General features: G+C 43.6%; 1 protein-coding gene across 1 annotated transcript in view; it reads right to left on the reverse strand.

Annotated features, from left to right (window-relative positions):
• Positions 1 to 20662, reverse strand: part of llgl2 (LLGL scribble cell polarity complex component 2) — a 107459-nt gene that overhangs the window by 53067 nt on the left and 33730 nt on the right. Inside the window, exons 2-6 of the mRNA XM_008438116.3 lie at positions 5580 to 5699; positions 4833 to 4930; positions 3441 to 3522; positions 3250 to 3365; positions 2923 to 3081 (exon numbers count right to left, since the gene is read on the reverse strand). Coding sequence (XP_008436338.1) covers positions 2923 to 3081; positions 3250 to 3365; positions 3441 to 3522; positions 4833 to 4930; positions 5580 to 5654 — 530 coding nt within the window. The 5' untranslated portion in view covers positions 5655 to 5699. The remainder of the gene's footprint in view (positions 1 to 2922; positions 3082 to 3249; positions 3366 to 3440; positions 3523 to 4832; positions 4931 to 5579; positions 5700 to 20662) is intronic.

The following is a 20662-nucleotide window of genomic DNA, read 5'->3' on the forward strand; positions in this document are numbered from 1 at the left end:
GAGCAACCACATGACGTATAAGAAGAAGACTTTCAATGAAAGAGTTTTAAAACAACATAGGAAAAAACTCTTCAAGCCTAAATACTTATACTTTGCATCATCCCATTTAGAGGCTCTCAGATCTATAACTCAAATCAACTTCTAAAGGCCTTTTGCGCTGCAGAATTCAGTCTAATCCCTTTCAGATGGCCCTGGTTGTTTTTGCATTGAGCAGAGAGCCGCCTGGAAGGTAGGTAGGGACCGTCATGTCAATGAAATTCCTGCTGAAGTCATCTCCTCAGGGAGCGCAGAACACTTTCATTCTTCATTGTCCTGTCCAGCTCCTTCTGTAAGCACTTGTTAGCAAGGAAGTTGAGGAAAATAATTACCTCATCTTTACATTTTTACTACATCAATTTAAAAAAAATTGTTTAGTGCGTTTGGCACAGCTAAACAGTGGCACACTACTGTGTCTTGCGGGGATGCCTTCGTTCAGAGACTTGCCAACTTCTGATCTTAAAAATTAACATTTTTGGCTGAAGTGGAGCTTGTAATACAACTGTCCAGTGTAGAACAGAGCACCTAATTATCCTCCAGATCAACATCAAAACCCTGAGACATTTAATTACACACAAGTAATGCAGACCTGGAAGTTGTGAGGTTATACATGTTCAGGCTACCACAGAGCTCATAAACTACATGGAATCCTTTGATTTTATTACCATATTTTTCAGACTATAAGCCGCTACTTTTTTTGCCACGCTTTGAACCATGCGGCTTATAGACCGGTGGGGCTTTTCTGAGGCTATTTATCTTCATCCACCACGGGGCTCTTTAGCAGAAAGTGAATCATTGGAAGTCATAATTGGAAACCAAAGAAGAAGTGGTGATTTTCATTTAGAACAAGCACATGTTAGCAGCAGGCACAACAGAGAAATGTTTTCAAATTCATACCCCCTCATCATGGAAACAACACAAAGATGTTCATATGATGCCGCTTTTAAGTTGTACAGTCATGGCCAAAAGTTTTGAGAATGATTCAAATGTTAATTTTTACAAAGTCTACTGCTTCAGTTTTTATAATGGCAATTTGCATATACTCCAGAATGTGATAAAGAGTGATCAGCTTAACAGCAATTAATTGCAAAGTCAATATTTACCTAGAAAATGATTAAGTAAGAATGACACCACTGGACACTTTAAAAAGAGGCTGGTGCTTGGCATTATTGTTTCTCTTCTGTGAACCATGGTTATCTCTAAAGAAACATGTGCAGTGATCATTGCACTGCACAAAAATGGCCTAACAGGGAAGAGCAGCTAGAAAGATTGCACCTCAGTCAACAATCTATCGCATCATCAAGAACTTCAAGGAGAGAGGTTCCATTGTTGCCAAAAAGGCTCCAGGGCGCCCAAGAAAGACCAGCAAGTGCCAGGACCGTCTCTTAAAAGTGTTTCATCTGCGGGATCGGGCTACCAGAAGTGCAGAGCTTGCTCAGGAATGGCAGCAGGCAGGTGTGAGTACATCTGCACGCACTGTGAGGCGGAGACTCTTGGAGCAAGGCCTGGTCTCAAGGAGGGCAGCAAAGAAGCCACTTCTCTCCAGGAAAAACATCAGGGACAGACTGATGTTCTGAAAAAGGTACAGGGAGTGGACTGCTGAGGACTGGGGTAAAGTCATTTTCTCTGATGAATCCCCTTTCCGATTGTTTGGGACATCTGGAAAACAGCTTGTTCGGAGAAGACGAGGTGAGCGCTACCACCAGTCTTGTCTCATGCCAATTGTAAAGCATCCTGAAACCATTCATGTGTGGGGTTGCTTCTCAGCCAAGGGAGTCGGCTCTCTCACAGTCTTGCCTAAAAACACAGCCATGAATAAAGATGGGTACCAGAATGTCCTCCGAGAGCAACTTCTCCCAACCGTCCAAGAGCAGTTTGGTGATGAACAATGCCTTTTCCAGCATGATGGAGCACTTTGCCATAAAGCAAAGGTGATAACCAACTGGCTCAGGGATCAAAACAGAGATTTTGGGTCCATGGCCTGGAAACTCCCCAGATCTTAATCCCATTGAAAACTTGTGGTCAATCATCAAGAGACAGGTGGACAAACAAAAACCTAGGAATTCTGACAAAATGCAAGCATTGATTGTGCAAGAATGGACTGCTATCAGTCAGGATTAGGTTCAGAAGTTGATTCAGAGCATGCCAAGGGAGAATTGCAGAAGTCCTGAAGAAAAGGGGTCAACACTGCAAATATTGACTTGCTGCATTAACTCATTCTAACTGTCAATAAAAGTTTTTGTTACTCATAATATGACTGCAATTGTATTTCTGTATGTGATGAAAACATCTGACATACACACATGAAAACCAGAGGGCAGCAGATCATGTGAAAATATAATATTTGTGTCATTCTCAAAACTTTTGGCCATGACTGTAGGCTATCGATCTGGCAGTACAGATCAATAGCCACTGCATGTAAGCTCAGGGTGAACAAATCCATGGGTCAGCATTGGAGATGCAGGGCTGCGTCCTTAATAGCAAATTTATTAAGGACACAGACTTGTGCAGCGCCCGGTGCGGCTTATATATGTACATTTCTGGTTTTTTATTTTTATTTTGTGGGTGCAGCTTATAGTGAGGTGGCTCTATAGTCATTGACCCCATCTGTGAAAACAGCAGACACTGTGAAAGTCTAAACGGACCTCTAAAAAATCTGGATGATGACTCTTTACAGTCTCACCCCTGCAGCCAATGCACCAATAAACAGCTGACTTCAGCCCTGATTGGAAGCACAGCTTTGAGGGTTCCAGATGGGACCAGGTTGGAAGTGCTAATGCAAAAAACGCAAAAGCCAGGATTGAAGCATGGCTGGCTCAGTGTCCAGCCCTGCAGAGTATAAAGGACTTTAGTTGCTCAAGATGACATAAATGAGAGATTCCTCACCAGCTGGTGATTTGGTCAAGGCTGATGTTCATCTCTTCCAACTCTCTGAATCCTGGGACTTCTACAATGAACACATGTCCACCTTCTGTTCCCAACAATAGCAGCTCCCCTGAGGAGTGAGTCAGCACTGCAGTCACTCTGGTCACACTGGGGGGGGCCCTGGCATTCACACAAACAAGAAAGTTACAAGAAGGTCAACCTCCAGCTCCATCCCTCTGAAAGGGAGCAACATTGATCGCTGCTCCAGCCAGGTGAGAACCACCTGAGCAGCTCGGGATGGGATGGAGTAAGAGTGAAGAGCTGGTTTGTGTCAGTATGTCTGTGTACCCAGGTGGTCCGGTCAGCAGGAAACGGCCTATCTCAAGCAGCTCTGAAAGTCCTTTGTGGCTTCGTAAAGTCCACATGTGCAGACTGTTGTCGTCCAGCAGAGTCACCAGCTCCACCTGTACCAACACAACAAAGGTTGGAGGTAGTGTGTGACTGCTGTGAGCTCTGCCTGTCATTTTTCCTTACTGTACCTGATGAGGCATGAAGAACACCTGTGTGACAGCAGCATTTTCATCATGGAGACCCATGAACTCCACTCCAGGAGCGCCGTACCTGCGCTCCAGTTAAGGACAGTCTGAATTTACAGGATGTGCACTCAATAAGTTTCATTCATGGTTCTGGTTCATTCACGGAACAATAAAAGTGTAAAAAAAAAAAATTAATAAATAACATTTGGTGAAATAATCCCTTTTGTTGTGTGTGAAGGGGACTGCACTCTGCCCCCTGGTGGATCCTCTAAGCAATCAGAGGCTCAGTCCAATGGAGAAAACTTTACTCTCATCAGTTTCCTCCCAAAGGTGGCTTACGCTTAGCAGTCAAAGACTTAGAAATGCATTTTTTTGGAGTTATTTTTGACTGATTACAAAAGGTAAGAAAATCTAATGCAGTATAGGAAATATTTTTAGGAAGCTGTGACTAAGCCTAGCTTTTGTACACAAGCCTAAAGGAAGTGCTCTTCCAGCTGGTTTCTTTGTCGTCATATCTTTTCGACAGAATATCTGAGAACTGCACATTTTGCACACAGGTTACTGCATGGAGTTACTCAGGCAGTTGAGTGGTCTTGGATCAGCTGAAAAAATGTCAAAGGAAGTGTCTGAAATGATTATTTGGACTTCATTCTGGATCAATGTTGGAGTAATTTGATGTCTTATACTGTAATGCACTGATCTGTCTGAGGGATCTCAAACTGTCCACATGCTGGATAAAATTTCAAATAAATTCCTAATTTTTTTTTTTTTTGGTCAGACAATGATATAAAAAGCACAAGTTGCACATCTATTGCAAGTTACAGTTTTAGCTTTTATTTGCATTTTAACATCCATTAATCATGTGGCAATGTCAGTTTGATGTCTCATAGAAATCTCTATTTTTATCATTTTATGTTCATTCATTTTGCAAATTCTGTGGGCAAAGCCACTGAGGCAATAAGTAAATACAGATCTGACCTTATATTTCCTGCAACTCTTGGTCTGTAAGCAGTTACTGGCCAGTGTACACCTGGTTTGATAAATCAGACATTTCTAAGTTTTGCTTTAAGGTTAAATGGCTCAAGTAGCCTTTCTTTACTGGTACGTGGACAGGCAGAAGGGCAGAGAGAAGAGGGGAAGACAAGCAGAAAATGCCATTGGGCCAGAAATCGCACCGGGAACAACTGCACTGAGGCCTGTAGCTTCTATATATGGTTAACTCATTCTACCACTCAGCTAGCTTGTGGTCCTGTAAATTGTCCTTTTTTCACTTTAGTGTGCAAGTTTGCACTACATGTTGATAAATGAGGGCCAGTGAGCAGAGCTGCAACACATAGTTCAGTCTTAGAACCATGTCCTTCCTATTAAAGAAGCATCAGTTTCTGAGAGGGATACAGCTTGATGGCTCCAGAGCGAGTTCCAATGGCCATGAGCTGAAGAGAAGAACTGTATCCCAGAGCGCTGGGCTGATGGGGGAATCCATGTTCCACAGTCTGCACAGGACAGTAAACAGACAGACAGACTTAGTTTATTGTTACTCAAATGTACATATTGAATAAAATTTTGTTGCAAGTCTTGAATAATATTAAAATAAATAAGTAATAATAAAAAGTATAAATATAAATATATAGAATAAAAAGATTAATGGGAGTTTAGTTGTCTGCCCAGACATGCCCTGCAGTGCATGTCTGGTACTGTATTGAAAGGTTGCACATGTTATTTGGAGAATTTTAGTTTTGTTACATTAGCCTTCCTAAAGCATTGTGTGCTATGAGGTAACATGACTAAAATCAGGAATTATTTGATAGATCGATTCTTGTGACCATTTTCACTCCATCACTCATAAAACAGTGAAAGTGAAGGTTACACTTTCACTGCATTGTAAAGTCACTTACTGTTAGTAGGGGATTAGACATTAGTAATGCCTGGAATATTCTCATACATGCAAACTTAATGAGCTGATGCATTAAGGAACTGAATTAAGACTTTATACATTTGGAAAGCTATCATATCATCTGTTCTTTGAACATTTACTCTTCATTTCAACTCAACACATGCAAGTTAACCATCTGAAAAATATGATGACATGACCTTCACCTCCACCACTGATAATGAGGTCAGTGGTGAAAAGAATGAACTTGCCTTGGTGAATTGGAAGAGCTCCTGTTTGAGGCGATCCCGCTGGGACTCTGTTCCATGTCGCCTGAACCTTTTCATGGTGACTCAGCAGCAGCCTGGAGCCTGCAGCACCAAAGATGAACTCTATGAGGAATGAAATGGAAAAAAATAAAGATGTTTACATATGTATACATGTATATGAAGCTAAAATGGTCACTTGAGTTCTGGGTAGAATAGATTTACAGACAATTTTTTTTTCTTAAATGCAAAATCCATATTTATGTAAAGCTTTGGCTTAGTTCTCTGAATATGGTCTTTCAGCCTTTGAGTCTGTATACCAAATTACCGTTACTAAATTAGTTAATTATTCTAATAATCAATACATGAACCAAATTAATCATTTCATCCATAAAAGACATCATCTTGGGTTTGACATGAAAACCTGTCCAAATATGTTTTAAGTTCACGTATCAGTGTAGTTTGGATTTTAGGGTTAGGGAAAGAAGTCAGAGGGAGCCTGGGAAAAAACCAGACCCGTGTTTTACGCTTTGCTTAGTCCAGAGTCTGGGCCCACGGCTCTTGAGAGGACGTGGACTATGTTCAAGTTTTAAATTTTACCTAACGTTTGTCTGTGACATGTGATGTACCAGCTTGACACCAAGAAGCTTACTGAAAATTGACCATGCTGTAAACAGCCATCCTCCACTGTGAAGAGAGAAGTGCTGATCCAAAAGTGGCACCTCTGAATTTTAATTCAATATTTGGAAGTGTGACCAACACGCAGTGAACAGCTGCTTTCTCTGCTGTCATTGCTAATATTACAGCCAGACTACAAGAGAACAGATAATTTACGTCATTGTTCACTACTTCTCCTTCTGTTTGCTGATTAGCCCAGTTTAAAAAAATCAACCTGAGACAATCCAAGTGAATGTGACGAACCTCAGACAAAGGTTTTATTTAAGCAGAGATGCACAGGAAGGCATTGACAGTTCCTGTCACAATAGAAATACTTATTTGAATGCTTAAAGTGGAAACAAGTCAGGGTTGCACCAAGAAACATCAGCTCAACTTGCTGTAGTGCAGGGGTCCCCAAACTACGGCCCGCGGGCCAGATCCGGCCCGCCTCCACATTTGGTCCGGCCCCCTGAACAATACCTGAGAATATTCAGATTTTTTTTTAAATTTACCGTATTTTCCGGACTATAAGTCGTTTATATGTGGATTTTTCTTCAACCACCAGGGGGCTCTTTAGCAGGAAGTGAATCACTGGAAGTCTGGTTACTTGCGCGCCAACACTGAGCCCATAAGCAGCAAAATGAGTAAGAAACAGATCAGATGTCTTTGGATAGTTTCTTTGCAAAGGGGAAAAGGCCCAGAGAAGAGACAGCAGAATGGATTTGTCCCAGACCGGTAGGTGAGTCCCACATTACAAGCCGCTCTGCGTAACATGCGGCGACCGGCTGCTAATGAGGCAATGAAGCTTCAAGCTGCTTTGCCATGTCGAGACCAAGCAGGCTGTGGATATAAGCAACACTTCGGGTGTTATTGTCTCTCATCACTCCCAGATGGGACCGTTTCATTGCAGGACTCCGTTAGTCATTATCGTGAGTTAAAATTTTCACGAAAGTAAAATGTTCGTTTTTGTGGCGCTTCTGTTATTTTGAAGGGATATATAAACGTTACCAAAGCGACCAGAGTCAGAGCGTTGGAGAGGAGATGAGTAGAGCTTTTGAGTCTCAAGTCTGGTTTAGACGGTGTCGAGAAAAGTCGAGCTCATCCCACTTCCCCATGCTGGAGATTTTAGTTTAATAGTAATAATAAATAAAATTACCTTAAAATTAATTACACAGGTGACATCAAGACCCAACAGTAGAGTCAGACGGTAATAAAATGAATCTGGTTGTGTGTGTTGTTTTTGTGTCCTGCAAACTTTGCTTTAATTCTACTTTTTTCTATTTAATCATAAAAAATCAAAGTCAGGCAGAAAGAGAGTCATGAAACTGGAAGAGCTTGTTTCCTGAAGGAAAGAGGAAGTTTCTATCTTGCATCAGGCTAAAAATAGTTCAGACCATTCCTTATTTTAAAGCATTAAAGGTTTTTAAAGAATAAAATCTAAACGTTTTGTTGTTGCGCAACACCTCCCCCCCCTTCTCTCTCACTCTACTTCCTCTTCTCAGAGGAGGGAGATGTGCAGCCAGCTCTCCATCTAACGGGTAATTTGAGTTTTCTAAATCTGATGGGATTTTACCCTGTTCAGAACTGAGTAAACTCTGTTTAAGCTGGCGTCGAGAAAGACTAGCCTGGTTTCTAACGACCTCCCCCTCCAGATGTCCCACCCTTTTTCACCCTGTGAATTAGCCAGATTGAGCAGCCTGCAACCAACTAGCTTCACAGAGCACACCTGTTAACGGTCGCTCTTTCTCTTTATTACAACTTGCACTTGTTACTGAACCAGGTTGGTTTTAGTGACTCGGGCGAGTCCCAAGGGTGTTGTTTTAGTTTTGGCTAAAAGCAACCTATAAAACATTTCTACTTTTTCCTCCCAGAATCAAACTTCATAGCTATTTTATGACCATCAAAGAACTTTAAGGTGACTCATTAATTGAATGTCCACAACATCTTTTAGATTTTCTTAAATGCTAATTATTTTATTAGTAAGGCAATTTTGCAAGGGTCAGTACAGCTTAATTCAGTAGCAGAAATAATCAAATAAGTAAAATCAATAATCTAGCCTATCTTTCCCTAATGCTGACACTGAGAGCTAAAAAAGGGAAACTTTGAGAGAGACGGACAGAGTTTGGCATCTTGAACCCCAGAACTGGCCTGATGATGAAGAAGGTGTTGCAGCAGCAGGAGGTTCCCAGTACAGGAAGAGTACTGACTTAGAGCGGCAGGTCTCGGGCCTCAGGGTGACTTCCTCATGCGTGTAGCGGTCCTCAGCTTCTTGTCTTGCAGCTCTGTAGCTCCCTTCTCCTCGTCTCACGATCTTCCTGGTCCCACCGAAGGAACACACCAGTTCTTCCTCTTTGCCTTTGTTCTTTGTCTTTATCTTCATCTTTGCCTTGGTCTTTGTCTTTGGGGGTCTAAACCCAGCTGTTGAGAGAAGTGCGATTTGAAGCCACATGTTGCGGGGCTAACGGGTTGGTCCCCATGTGCAGAACAGTCTTCGGTTCTGTGGCCCCGGCTCTTCTTCAGCTGCAGAGTTCTTTGTCCATCTCCGTCTTGGCTCAAAGCTGCCTGAAGGATCCAACCAAAGTTTCCTCTGTTGCACCCACCTTATAAAGGGTTTATCCACCCTTTTGGTGCGTTTGCATTGGCTAGCTTTGTTGCTGTGCCTGTCTCATTGGCTGACTGCTTGGACAGATGATCTCATCTCCATCACCCTGGAGACCTCATGACCTGATGTCTGTTCTAATGTCCCCAAGTTGCTCAATAGTTCCTCCTACCTCTGTTTCCTGCCCAACCTTTTCTTGAAGTTTAGCAATAAGGCCTTAGTCACCTCCGCTATCCTATCAGTTCCCCTTTTCCCCTGTCCTTCCACCTACCATCTACCTTCAACACAACATCAGTGACCTTTAATTACATTTACAACATTTTACACCTTTTCAAGTTCAATGTCAAAATCACTTTTATAACCTTTTAGTTTATCTGATTCAACATTCATTTATAATGTTATAATAACTATAACTTATTAGTTACTTTTATTATAATCATAAGGTGAGTTATTACAGACATTTCTGAAAAGAACCCAATAATAATCCATTATTGTAATTATCTGATACCAAATTACAGTTACTTGTTTCACCTTTAAGTACTTCCACAAGTGTAAGAGTAAGTGTAAATATTATAATCAAACCAACATCAACCACTGGTTAAACCAATATTAATTATTGGCATAATTATAAGTCATTATTTTAAGTATTTTACTCTGGGTTTTATCCAATCTCTCAAAACGTTTAGATTTTATTCTTTAAAAACCTTTAATGCTTTAAAATAAGGAATGGTCTGAATTATTTTTAGCCTGAATTAAGATAGAAACTTCCTCTTTATTAAGGAAATCAGCTTTTCCTGTTTCATGACTTTCTTTCTGCCTGACTATGATTTTTTATGATTAAATAGAAGAAAGTAGAATTAAAGCAAAGTTTGCAGGACACAATAACAACACACACAACCAGATTCATTTTATTACAGTCTGACTCTACTGTTGGGTCTTGATGTCACTGTGTAATTAATTTTAAGGTAATTTTATTTATTATTACTATTAAACTAAAATCTCCAGCATGGGGAAATGGGATGAGCTCGACTTTTCTCGACAGTTTTGAGAGATTGGATAAAACCCAGAGTAAAATACTTAAAATAATGACTTATAATTATGCCAATAATTAATATTGGTTTAACCAGTGGTTGATGTTGGTTTGATTATAAGAATATTTACACTTACTCTTACACTTGTGGAAATACTTAAAGGTAAAACAAGAAACTGTAACATGATATCAGATAATTAGAATAATGGGTTATTCTTGGTTTCTTTTCAGAAGTATCTGTAATAACTCACATTATGATTATAATAAGAGTAACTAATAAGTTATGGTTATTATAACATTATAAATGAATGTTAAATCAAAAAGGTTATAAATGTGATTTTGACATTGAACTTGAAAAGGTGTAAAATGTTGTAAACTGTAATTAAAGGTCACTGATGTTGTGTTGAAGGTAGATGGTAGGTGAAAGGTCAGGGGAAAAGAGGAACTGATAGGAGAGCGGAGGTGACTAAGGCCTTATTGCTAAACTTCAACTTGCCTAAGAAAAGGTTGGGCAGGAAACAGAGGTAGGAGGAACTGTTGAGCAAGTTGGGGACATTAGAACAGAGATCCGGTCATAAGGTCTCCAAGGTGATGGATATGAGATCATCTGTCCAAGCAGTCAGCCAATGAGAGGCACAGCAACAAAGCTAGCCAATGCAAACGCACCAAAAGGTGGATAAACCCTTTATAAGGTGGGTGCAACAGAGGAATCTTTGGTTGGATCCTTCAGGCAGCTTGGAGCCAAGATCAAGATGGACAAAGAACTCTGCAGCTGAAGAAGAGCCGGGGCCACAGAGCCGAAGACTGTTCTGCACATGGGGACCAACCCGTTAGCCCCGCAACATGTGGCTTCAAATTGCACTTCTCTCAACAGCTGGGTTCAGACCCCCAAAGACAAAGACCAAGGCAAAGATGAAGATAAAGACAAAGATAAAGACAAAGGCAAAGAACAAAGGCAAAGAGGAAGAACTGGTGTGTTCCTTCCGTGGGACTAGAAAGATCGTGAGACAAGGAGAAGGGAACTACAGAGCTGCCAGACAAGAAGCTGAGGACCGCTACACGCATGAGGAAGTCACCCTGAGGCCCGAGACCTGCCGCTCTAAGTCAGTACTCTTCCTGTACTGGGAACCTCCTGCTGCTGCAACACCTTCTTCATCATCAGGACAGTTCTGGGGTTCAAAATGCCAAACTCTGTCCGTCTCTCTCAAAGTTTCCCTTTTTTAGTTCTCAGTGTCAGCATTAGGGAAAGATAGTCTAGATTATTGATTTTACTTATTTGATTATTTCTGCTACTGAATTAAGCTGTACTGACCATTGCAAAATTGCCTCACTAATAAAATAATTAGCATTAAGAAAATCTAAAAGATGTTGTGGACATTCAATTAATGAGTCACCTTAAAGTTCTTTGATGGTTGTGAAATAGCTATGAAGTTTGATTCTGGGAGGAAAAAGTAGAAATGTTTTATAGGTTGCTTTTAGCCAAAACTAAAACAACACCCTTGGGACTCGCCCGAGTCACTAAAACCAACCTGGTTCAGTAACAAGTGCAAGTTGTAAAAAAGAGAAAGAGCGACCGTTAACAGGTGTGCTCTGTGAAGCTAGCTGGTTGCAGGCTGCTCAATCTGGCTAATTCACAGGGTGAAAAAGGGTGGGACATCTGGATGGAGGTCGTTAGAAACCAGGCTAGTCTTTCTCGATGTCAGCTTAAACAGAGTTTACTTCAGTTCTGAACAGGGTAAAATCCCATCAGATTTAGAAAACTCAAATTACCCGTTAGATGGAGAGCTGGCTGCACATCTCCCTCCTCTGAGAAGGGGAAGTAGAGTGAGAGAGAAGGGGAAGGTGTTGCGCAATAACAACGGCAAGATTTAAGAATTGTCGGCCGATTCTCCAAACCTCTGTGACCACAGAGCTGATATAGTACAACAGGTTCGATCGGTTCGTGTGTCCAAGGCAGGAGCAACACGAACCGATTCCAGTCACGAACATCCCGATTCCAGAGGATAATCCAGTATACACCTAACATAGCGGGAATTTAGAATAAACAAACACGGATGACGATGTAGAAGTGTAGTGTGAAGTCATTTTAAGAGATAAAAGATGTAACAAAAAGAAAAGGCGGTGGGTAAAAGACGACGGGAGCAGCAGCTCTATTTTCTGCATTATGATTTGGAGGTGGATATGTTTTTTCATAGTTAACATTTTTAACTGAATAAACATAATAATGATCTTTAGATTTAATAATAAACATTTCCACATATCATCACCGATATCCACCGGACTCTCAGTTGCGCGATATGTCAGCTGTTTGGGATTCCCCTCTGTTCTGACGTCACTGCGCTTTTTCATTGACTACTTGTCACATTCAGCTGGTTTTATTCTCGTTCCAAGTCAGGGAAAACCCCACAGGCTGCGATAAAAGGGCCAAGACAACCCAAATAGGGCATATTAATCAGTATTTAGTGGGAACACCAACATGCCTTATCTGACTGTTCATCCCCCCTCCGCCTCCTCCTCCTCTCCCTCCCGGGCCGCAACAAAATGTCCAAGTCTTGACCGGTCCGCGGTAATAAAAAGGTGGACCACTGATTTAGCACATGCTAGTAGCAGACACGAAGGATCAGCACTTTTACTGTTACAGTTACCGTTCGGAAATTACCGTAATCAGTTCAGTTAAATCTGATGTTGGCAACTTTTTTCTTTTTCAACCCTAATAAATGTGATATTCAATTGACCTGTTATGACTAAAATTTTGGGTGTCCGCCCCCCTCTGCTGCTGCTGCATCGTTGTGGAAACCCAACAGAGATATCTGAGGCTTAGATGTATGTTTACTGATTAAAAAACAAAAAAGCAACTTTGGGGTTGTGGCTTATGGTCCAGTGCGGCTCATAGTTCGGAAAATACGGACTATAAAAATTAGGGAAACCTTAAACTCGCTGATGAAAATGTCAAATCACTGTGGTGAGTCCGGTCAGAACCCCTAAGAAACCAGAGTCGGTTGATTCAATCTGCACTTGCTGTTCAGTCTTTATTTCGCCGTAAAGGTGTGGTTCTACAAGATATAAATAATAATACAACATCAGTGTCTGATGAATAAATGACTGAAATAAGACACTTAACTAACTGCACCAATAAAGGTTACACAATCATTCTTTCTAATTAAACACGACACAAAACCACGTTGTGTAGCTCAAGTGCGCACGTGAACGAAGCATGCAATCAATTAACGCTAAAACTTAAATATTCAGATACATAAACAATATTCTTAACTTTCTAACATCACTTACTTGTATTCCACGCACACACATCGAAAATAAAAGGTAACAACAGCAAAAGGCAACTCAAACTACTCAAATGTTATCGGTAACTCGACTCCTTCCTTTTCTTCTCTCCTTCTTTCCATCTGCGTGCTGATCCACAGGTGCTCTAAGCTCCGCCCCCCCTTAAAGAGCCTCAGGTCTTAGGCAGCCTTTTTCACAGCCGCCCCCATATTCACCTGTGAATATGAATAACCGAAAAAAGGCTGAGTAGAAGCAGTGATTAATCGTCCTTAGGCAGGGCAGGTAGGCTCACAAGTCTTGCCACGGGTCGAACGTAGGTGCGTCCCTTCACAGTCACTTCAGCTGATCTGATCCGGGTGTCTGGTCCAGGAAAAACTTGAGAGACTTTACCCACAGGCCAGAGTGCTCGCGGAAGCTGGTTGTCCACAATCATGACCACATCTCCTACTTGTAGATTGGCTGACTCAGTCTGCCACTTCTGGCGGGCTTGGAGTCCTGGCAGGTAGTACTTCAGGAAGTTCTGCCAGAAATGGTCAGCTAGAATCTGGCTGTGCCTCCATCTTCTCCGTCCGAGAATCTCTGGGCTGTCGTAGATGACTTGCGGCAGCGAAGCATCCCGCCGCCCCATGAGGAGATAGTTAGGGGTCACTGGGTCAGGATCCGCTACTTCAGATGAGGTGTAACCCAGGGGTTTTGAATTGAGCATCCCCTCAATTTCAATCAGAACAGTGTGCAGTTCCTCCTCAGTGACGATTTGGGCTCCGATGATAACTCGAAGAGCAGTCTTTAGTGAGCGAATTTCACGCTCCCAACAACCTCCGAAGTGTGGGGAACCAGGAGGATTAAAAATGAACTTGATTTGCTGGCAAGCTAGCTGCTCTTTCAGGTCTGGGTGAAGAGCTCGAAATGCTTCCTGCAGCTCACGTTCTCCTCCTCGGAAGTTTGTCCCCTGATCACATAGAATCTCCTTGGGTTTCCCACGCCTGGCTATAAAGCGTCTCAGAGCCATTAAGAAAGCATCTGTGTCCATACTGGGGATCAAGTCAAGGTGCACTGCTCTTGTAGTTAGGCATTTAAATAGTATTCCCCACCTTTTCTCATTACTGCGTCGGATTTTTATGGTGTATGGCCCAAAACAATCCACACCCGTGGAATAGAATGCTGGCTTGAACAAACGCAGTCTGGCTGGAGGGAGGTCCGCCATCCGAGGTGGGTTAGGGTGACCTTTCCACCTCTTGCACTCAACACAGGATCTCTGATGGCGGCGTACTGCTTCACGTCCACGTAACACCCAGTATCTCCTTCTGATCTCGGCAAACACCCTTTCTGGTCCGGGATGATGGAGCTTACCATCATAATCTTGTATGATGAGTCGAGTTAGAGCGTGTCTGGGATTCCAGAACAATGGGGTGCACTTCATCTACACTCAGGTCAGGATTCCGACGTAACCGGCCTCCTACTTTGATGAGCCCTGTTTCCTCATCGAACTCAGGTGCAAGTAGAAGAAGGCGACTGGATTTGGCAATAGGCTTGCCGGCCTTTAACTGGGTGATCTCCTCCAAGAATGATTCCCTTTGGGCTTGTTGTAGGGCTTCTACCTCAGCAGCAGCATAGGAATCAGCGGTGAGAGGGTGGTTGGGTTCAGCCGCCCCGTGAAGCTGATGTGCTATGGCCTTTATGTAGCTGTCCCAAGTCTGATGCTGGCAAGGATCTGGAACATTAGAGCTGGATGCAGTCAGACAAACAGCTTGTCATTTCAGCTCATTTTCAGGATCTCTCTGAGGTGGGGGTGGTAGATCAGGCCAGTAACTTGGATCTAGTTTCAGGAATGCAGGTCCATCTGTCCATCTGCTGCCTTTGCTGATGTATTGGAGAGTGAGGCCACGAGTGATGTCATCTGCTGGATTGTCTCGTGAGGGCACATACCTCCATGTGGCAGTTACGGTCATGTCTTGTATTTCCGCCACACGAGTCCCCACGAACACCTTGTATCTGCAGGAGTCTGAACTCAACCAGGTTAGGACTGTGGCGGAGTCAGACCACAAGATGCAGCTGCGTATGGGAAGAGTTAACTCAGAGCTGATGACCTTGTAGAGCTGAGCACCTGTTAGAGCAGCACACAGCTCTAACCGAGGAACAGATTGTTGCTTCTTTGGAGCAACACGAGACCGAGCTGCAAGGAAGGCAACCTCAACTTCTCCCTCAGGACTCTCTGTCCTGAGATAAGCCACTGATCCATACGCCTGTTCGGAGGCATCACAGAATACATGAATATCTCTCATACAGTTGGGTTGGTCTAGCCTGGGACTGGTGTAGCATCTAGGCAGTGTGATCTTGTGCAGCTGTTCCAGCTCTGCTTCCCATGCTTGCCACTTCTGCAGCAGCTCCTCGGGAAGTTGTGGGTCATCCCAATCCCTCTTTTTCTCCCACAGGTGGCGTACAATAACTTTGGCTCGGGTGGTATAAGGAACTATGTACCCAAGAGGATCATACTGGGTGGCTAAAACTCTATAAATATTCCTCATAGTAACCACTGAGCAATGGATGTGTCTGTGTTTGTAAGTGAGGGTGTCAGACTTACAGTTCCAGTGTAGCCCAAGGGCTGGCTCTTGGATGTCAGACTGACCTTGACTGAGCCACAGTTCACAGCTGGATGACCTAAGGTCTGGAGGAAGATGGTGGATGACGTCTGGATTGTTACTGGCCCACTGTCTCAGTTCAAATCCCCCTTCAGCCAGGAGGTGACGCAGTTTGTCAACGAGTGTCTTGGCAGCTACTGGGCATGTAAGACTCTGTAAGCAGTTGTCCACATAGAAGGACTTGTTAATGGCAACATAAACGTCTTCTTCTGGTTGGCTGTGATCCATAACGTGTTTCTGCAACGCGAATGTTGCACAACAAGGGCTGCAAGTAGTTCCGAATGGAAGTACCTGCCACTCGTAGACATCAGGAGGCTTGTCTCGGTTCATGTCCCGCCATAGAAATCGAAGCAGGGGTCGATCTGCAGGTAGGAGCCTCACTTGGTGGAACATGCCACGAATATCACTGCTGAAGGCCACAGCATGTTCCCTGAAACGTAGGAGCACCGCTAGCAAGGCAGGGCCGAGAGTAGGACCTGGTAAGAGGAGTTGGTTTAGGTTGTAACCTTGGTGTTGGAATGAACAGTTGTACACTATCCGTTTCTTCCCATTATGTTGAACCATGTGATGGGGTATATACCAAGCTTCACCACCGATCTCAGGTTGATGATCCACCAACTTCACTACATAGCCAGATCCTACAAGCTTCTCGATCTCCATCTGATAGGCAGCAGCTTGTTCTTGTGACTTAGCTAGACGCTTCTCTGTACTTCTCAGGAGAGGCAACACTGCTTCTGGTGTGGCGTTCAGGAGAGGCATGTTCTTGGTTCGAAGAAGGGGTGTGGAATAACGCTCAACACCACTGACATTAACTCTCACTGTCTGTTCTTGCAGGAGCCTAACTGCCTCTTGATCTTGTCGTGACCTAACTGCTAACTTCTCACTGCGGTAAGGGAGCACATCCATCTGCCATAATTTTTCTACACAGGAGAACAGCTCTGTGGGTGATGATGCAGATGTGAAGAGGCAGTGACTCACATTTGGGGTGGATTCTATGGCTTGAGCAGGTCCCTGTAGCATCCATCCGAGGAGAGTCTTCACTGCTGCCGGCCCACCAGGTGGTCCTAGTCTGATTGGCTCCACAGGTGTAATGAGGTGTGTGTAATCAGCACCAATCAGCAGCATGGGACGGACTCTGTGTAGAGGAGGGAGAGGCAAACCTGACAGATGTTTATACTTCTGCTGGAGTGAGACAACTGGATGGGAATGCTCTGCTAAACTCAGTTGCTCGGCTGTGAAGGCATTCTGGATGCTGTACACTTTGTCAGGGTTGGCTGCTGGGGAAATTGTGAAAGACACGGCCGCCCCATGGAGCTTCTCCACTTCTTGTCTGACTGTACGAAGAGCCAACACCTCTTTACTTCCTTTAAGACCCAACTGTTTGGCAGCAGACTGAAGCAGGATGGTCCGTTCAGATCCATCGTCCAAGACAGCATACGTCTCAAGGTACTTGTCACCGTTTCTCAGAAGTACCTTACTTATCTTCAGTAGCACCTTACAGTTGTAGACAGGTCGGTCAACGTACATGACTTTGTTGGCAGTGTTCACAAGGCAGTTTTCTGCTGGAGGTGGAACTGATGCTTGTTCCTCCTCTGCTCTCTCATTCACCTCATGCAACACAAGCAGATGTCTCCTACCACAGGTTTTGCAGGGAGCTTTAAGTGTGCATTTTGCCGCTTGGTGATTGCGTCCACAACGCCAACACTTATTATTCGTTTTAATCCATGTCACCTTCTGTTCTTTGCTCAGGGTCTTGAAGTTAGAACAGTTGTTCAGGAAGTGCTTGTCATTGTCACAATAGGGACAGTAGGCCATAACCTTCTCCATTCCCCTTGACTTGTTGACAGTAGGTCCAGGTGTAGGTGGTGCTGCTACACTATTTGATCCAGAGACCTTCTCAGTACCCAGGAGGATAGTAGCAGTCTTACTTGAGGGTTTAGGAGTGCACTTGGTATCAGGCTTCTTGTTAAATGACTCCTCTCTCTTGGGGGGCTTCATGCTGTCTTCCTGAACTTCTAGCTCATATTCTAGCCAATCAGCAAAGTCAACGAGGGTAGGAATGACTACTCTGAGAGGGTGGATGAATCTCTTAAAACTGGCGTTGAGGTCATAGGGGAGTTTACTTAAAAGCCTTGAAACATGAGAGCCGCAGACTAACTCGACTTGGCCTCTTTGCCCCAGTTGTTCCAACATGCCTACTAGTGACCGGACATTGAGGGCAAACAGGCGAAAGCTCCTAACATCACCACTGCGTATATTCGGACCGTCCATTAACTCTGCAATCCGTTGCACTGCCAGCTTGTGGGGCTGTCCATACATCTTTGTGAGAGCCATCATTGTATCAGTGTAAGGTTGCCTTGAGTTGCAGTAGGAGTCTGCTACAAGTGAAGCTTCTTCACACTGAAGGTGATCAGTGAGGATCTGGTACTTGTATCTTTCAGTAGCATCACCTGGTAATAGATTCTCTAAGGCAATCTTCATGCGTGCAAATTCTCTGGGGTCTGGTGATGTAAATCTGGGGATGGTGGGCTTTGGCCCCCTGTACGTGGTCTCTCTCTGAGGCTCATTAAAGCTGGGAACTTGGAAAAATGAAGAGTCTCTATGTGAATAGGAAGAGGTACTCTGCTGCGGTACTGGTGCGTAGTACGGGTTATAAGGCAGACCACCAGATGTTTGGGTAACTCTGGGTTGAGTGAAATCTGATGGCAGTTCTCTTCGGGAGCTAAATGTTGGAAGCTGCTGGTATGCTGGAGAATACGTAAGGGGTTGGTAATGTCCATAACCACCACTGTAAACACTTTGAGGTGGAGGATGTGGGAATACAGGCTGATGAGCTGCTGGCTGGGACTGTAAAGCAACCATCAGGCTCTGAAACTGTTTACGAAGCTCAGCGTTTTCTTGGCGCATCTCTTCAAGGGCAACACAAAACTCAGGAACTTGGTCGGTCTGCTGCTCCCCGGTGACTTGCTCCATAGATTGACAAAGCTCCAGTTCTTGCTCCTCATCATCCCTCAAGTTCATCATGTCGCAGCTCTGGCTGATTGGTGGTGATGGAGATCTGGTAGTTGGATGCTCTGGTGCCCTTTGCGCTACTAATAATTCCCCTGCAGCTTCTGTCTGGAATCTACTCTGAGCTCCGGGTCCACTTAGGTCATAATCTGACAGGTAGGAAGGAACTGACATTCGTCGTTCCTTTGGGTCGAGTGTCCAACGCTTTTGACTCTGGGTTCTGCATCCTTTAACAGCAATCTGCTTCTCCGGTTCGAAGGACCAATAAAAATTAGGGAAACCTTAAACTCGCTGATGAAAATGTCAAATCACTGTGGTGAGTCCGGTCAGAACCCCTAAGAAACCAGAGTCGGTTGATTCAATCTGCACTTGCTGTTCAGTCTTTATTTCGCCGTAAAGGTGTGGTTCTACAAGATATAAATAATATTACAACATCAGTGTCTGATGAATAAATGACTGAAATAACACACTTACTTAACTAACTGCACCAATAAAGGTTACACAATCATTCTTTCTAATTAAACACGACACAAAACCACGTTGTGTAGCTCAAGTGCGCACGTGAACGAAGCATGCAATCAATTAACGCTAAAACTTAAATATTCAGATACATAAACAATATTCTTAACTTCCTAACATCACTTACTTGTATTCCACGCACACACATCGAAAATAAAAGGTAACAACAGCAAAAGGCAACTCAAACTACTCAAATGTTATCGGTAACTCGACTCCTTCCTTTTCTTCTCTCCTTCTTTCCATCTGCGTGCTGATCCACAGGTGCTCTAAGCTCCGCCCCCCCTTAAAGAGCCTCAGGTCTTAGGCAGCCTTTTTCACAGACTATAATCCTTAGATTTATTCTGTGAAGAACCCAAAGAGGGTTATTTGATTGTGCTTTCTGGAAAACAATATACATTTACATTTAGGCACTCCTGCAATTGTCACTTTTCCTCTTACAAACTGACTCCGGCCCCCCACCAGAGAAGGAAAACGTAAGGTGGCCCTCACAGGAAAATGTTTGGGGACCCCTGCTGTATGCACTGGGTTTTTACCTTAGAATGGCCAACTCTGTTATTCCTCTGTCAATTTGATACAGTATGGGCTTCCGTACTTCCCATATCTGTGTCCTCTGTCACTTTTATCAGCAGTTAAAACTGTTTAATCCGTTGTTTACATGTCGTAACCTGTTTTTCCGAGCCGCCTTTAAATGCAACAGAAGCGCTACGACGCTCGCGCTGGGTTTACGCCTGTGCGGCAGTGAAGGAGGCCTGCTGCTGCTGGGTAAAGCTACGCAGGTGTGTTAGAATCATGGCAGCAAACCAGCAAAACGCAAAGAACTTTTCACAGTTAGCTAAAAGATGACTAGCTAATATCAATACAGCACCTTAAGCTTGTTAACAAGTAGCTTGTAGGCTACTAGTGTTGTTGGGTATGTTCAGCTACGATTCATTTTACCCCCCAAAAAAGTTGATTCCCCCGTTCGTCTGGAGCGGGGGCCTGAGTATAACAGGGAGTCTCCAAGAATCACAGGGAGTCTCCAAGAATCCCCCCCTCACCCCTTTCGCTCACACACATCATTCAACCAGACAGCTATTTGTAAGCCATAGGGGGGCCCAGAAATAGTTTGGAAACCACTGGGGGGGCCCAGGAGAACAAATTTGGGAACCACTGTGCTAAAGGAAGATTTGGCCATTGCATTTGGAGCTCACAAAATGTCATTTTCTCTAATGTATTAGTGAAAATACTGTACCAACAATTTGTTTTGCTTTATGCTGTGGTCCACAGTTAAATCAATCAAGATAACTGAAAAGCAGGGGTGGCCTGTCCTATGGAGATACCAAGGGATTCCCTTTTGGTCGCTCCATTAGTGGGT

The sequence above is a fragment of the Poecilia reticulata genome, chromosome 19 (genome assembly GCF_904066995.2).
Source record: "Poecilia reticulata chromosome 19, P_reticulata-male-v2, whole genome shotgun sequence".
NCBI lineage: Eukaryota > Metazoa > Chordata > Actinopteri > Cyprinodontiformes > Poeciliidae > Poecilia > Poecilia reticulata.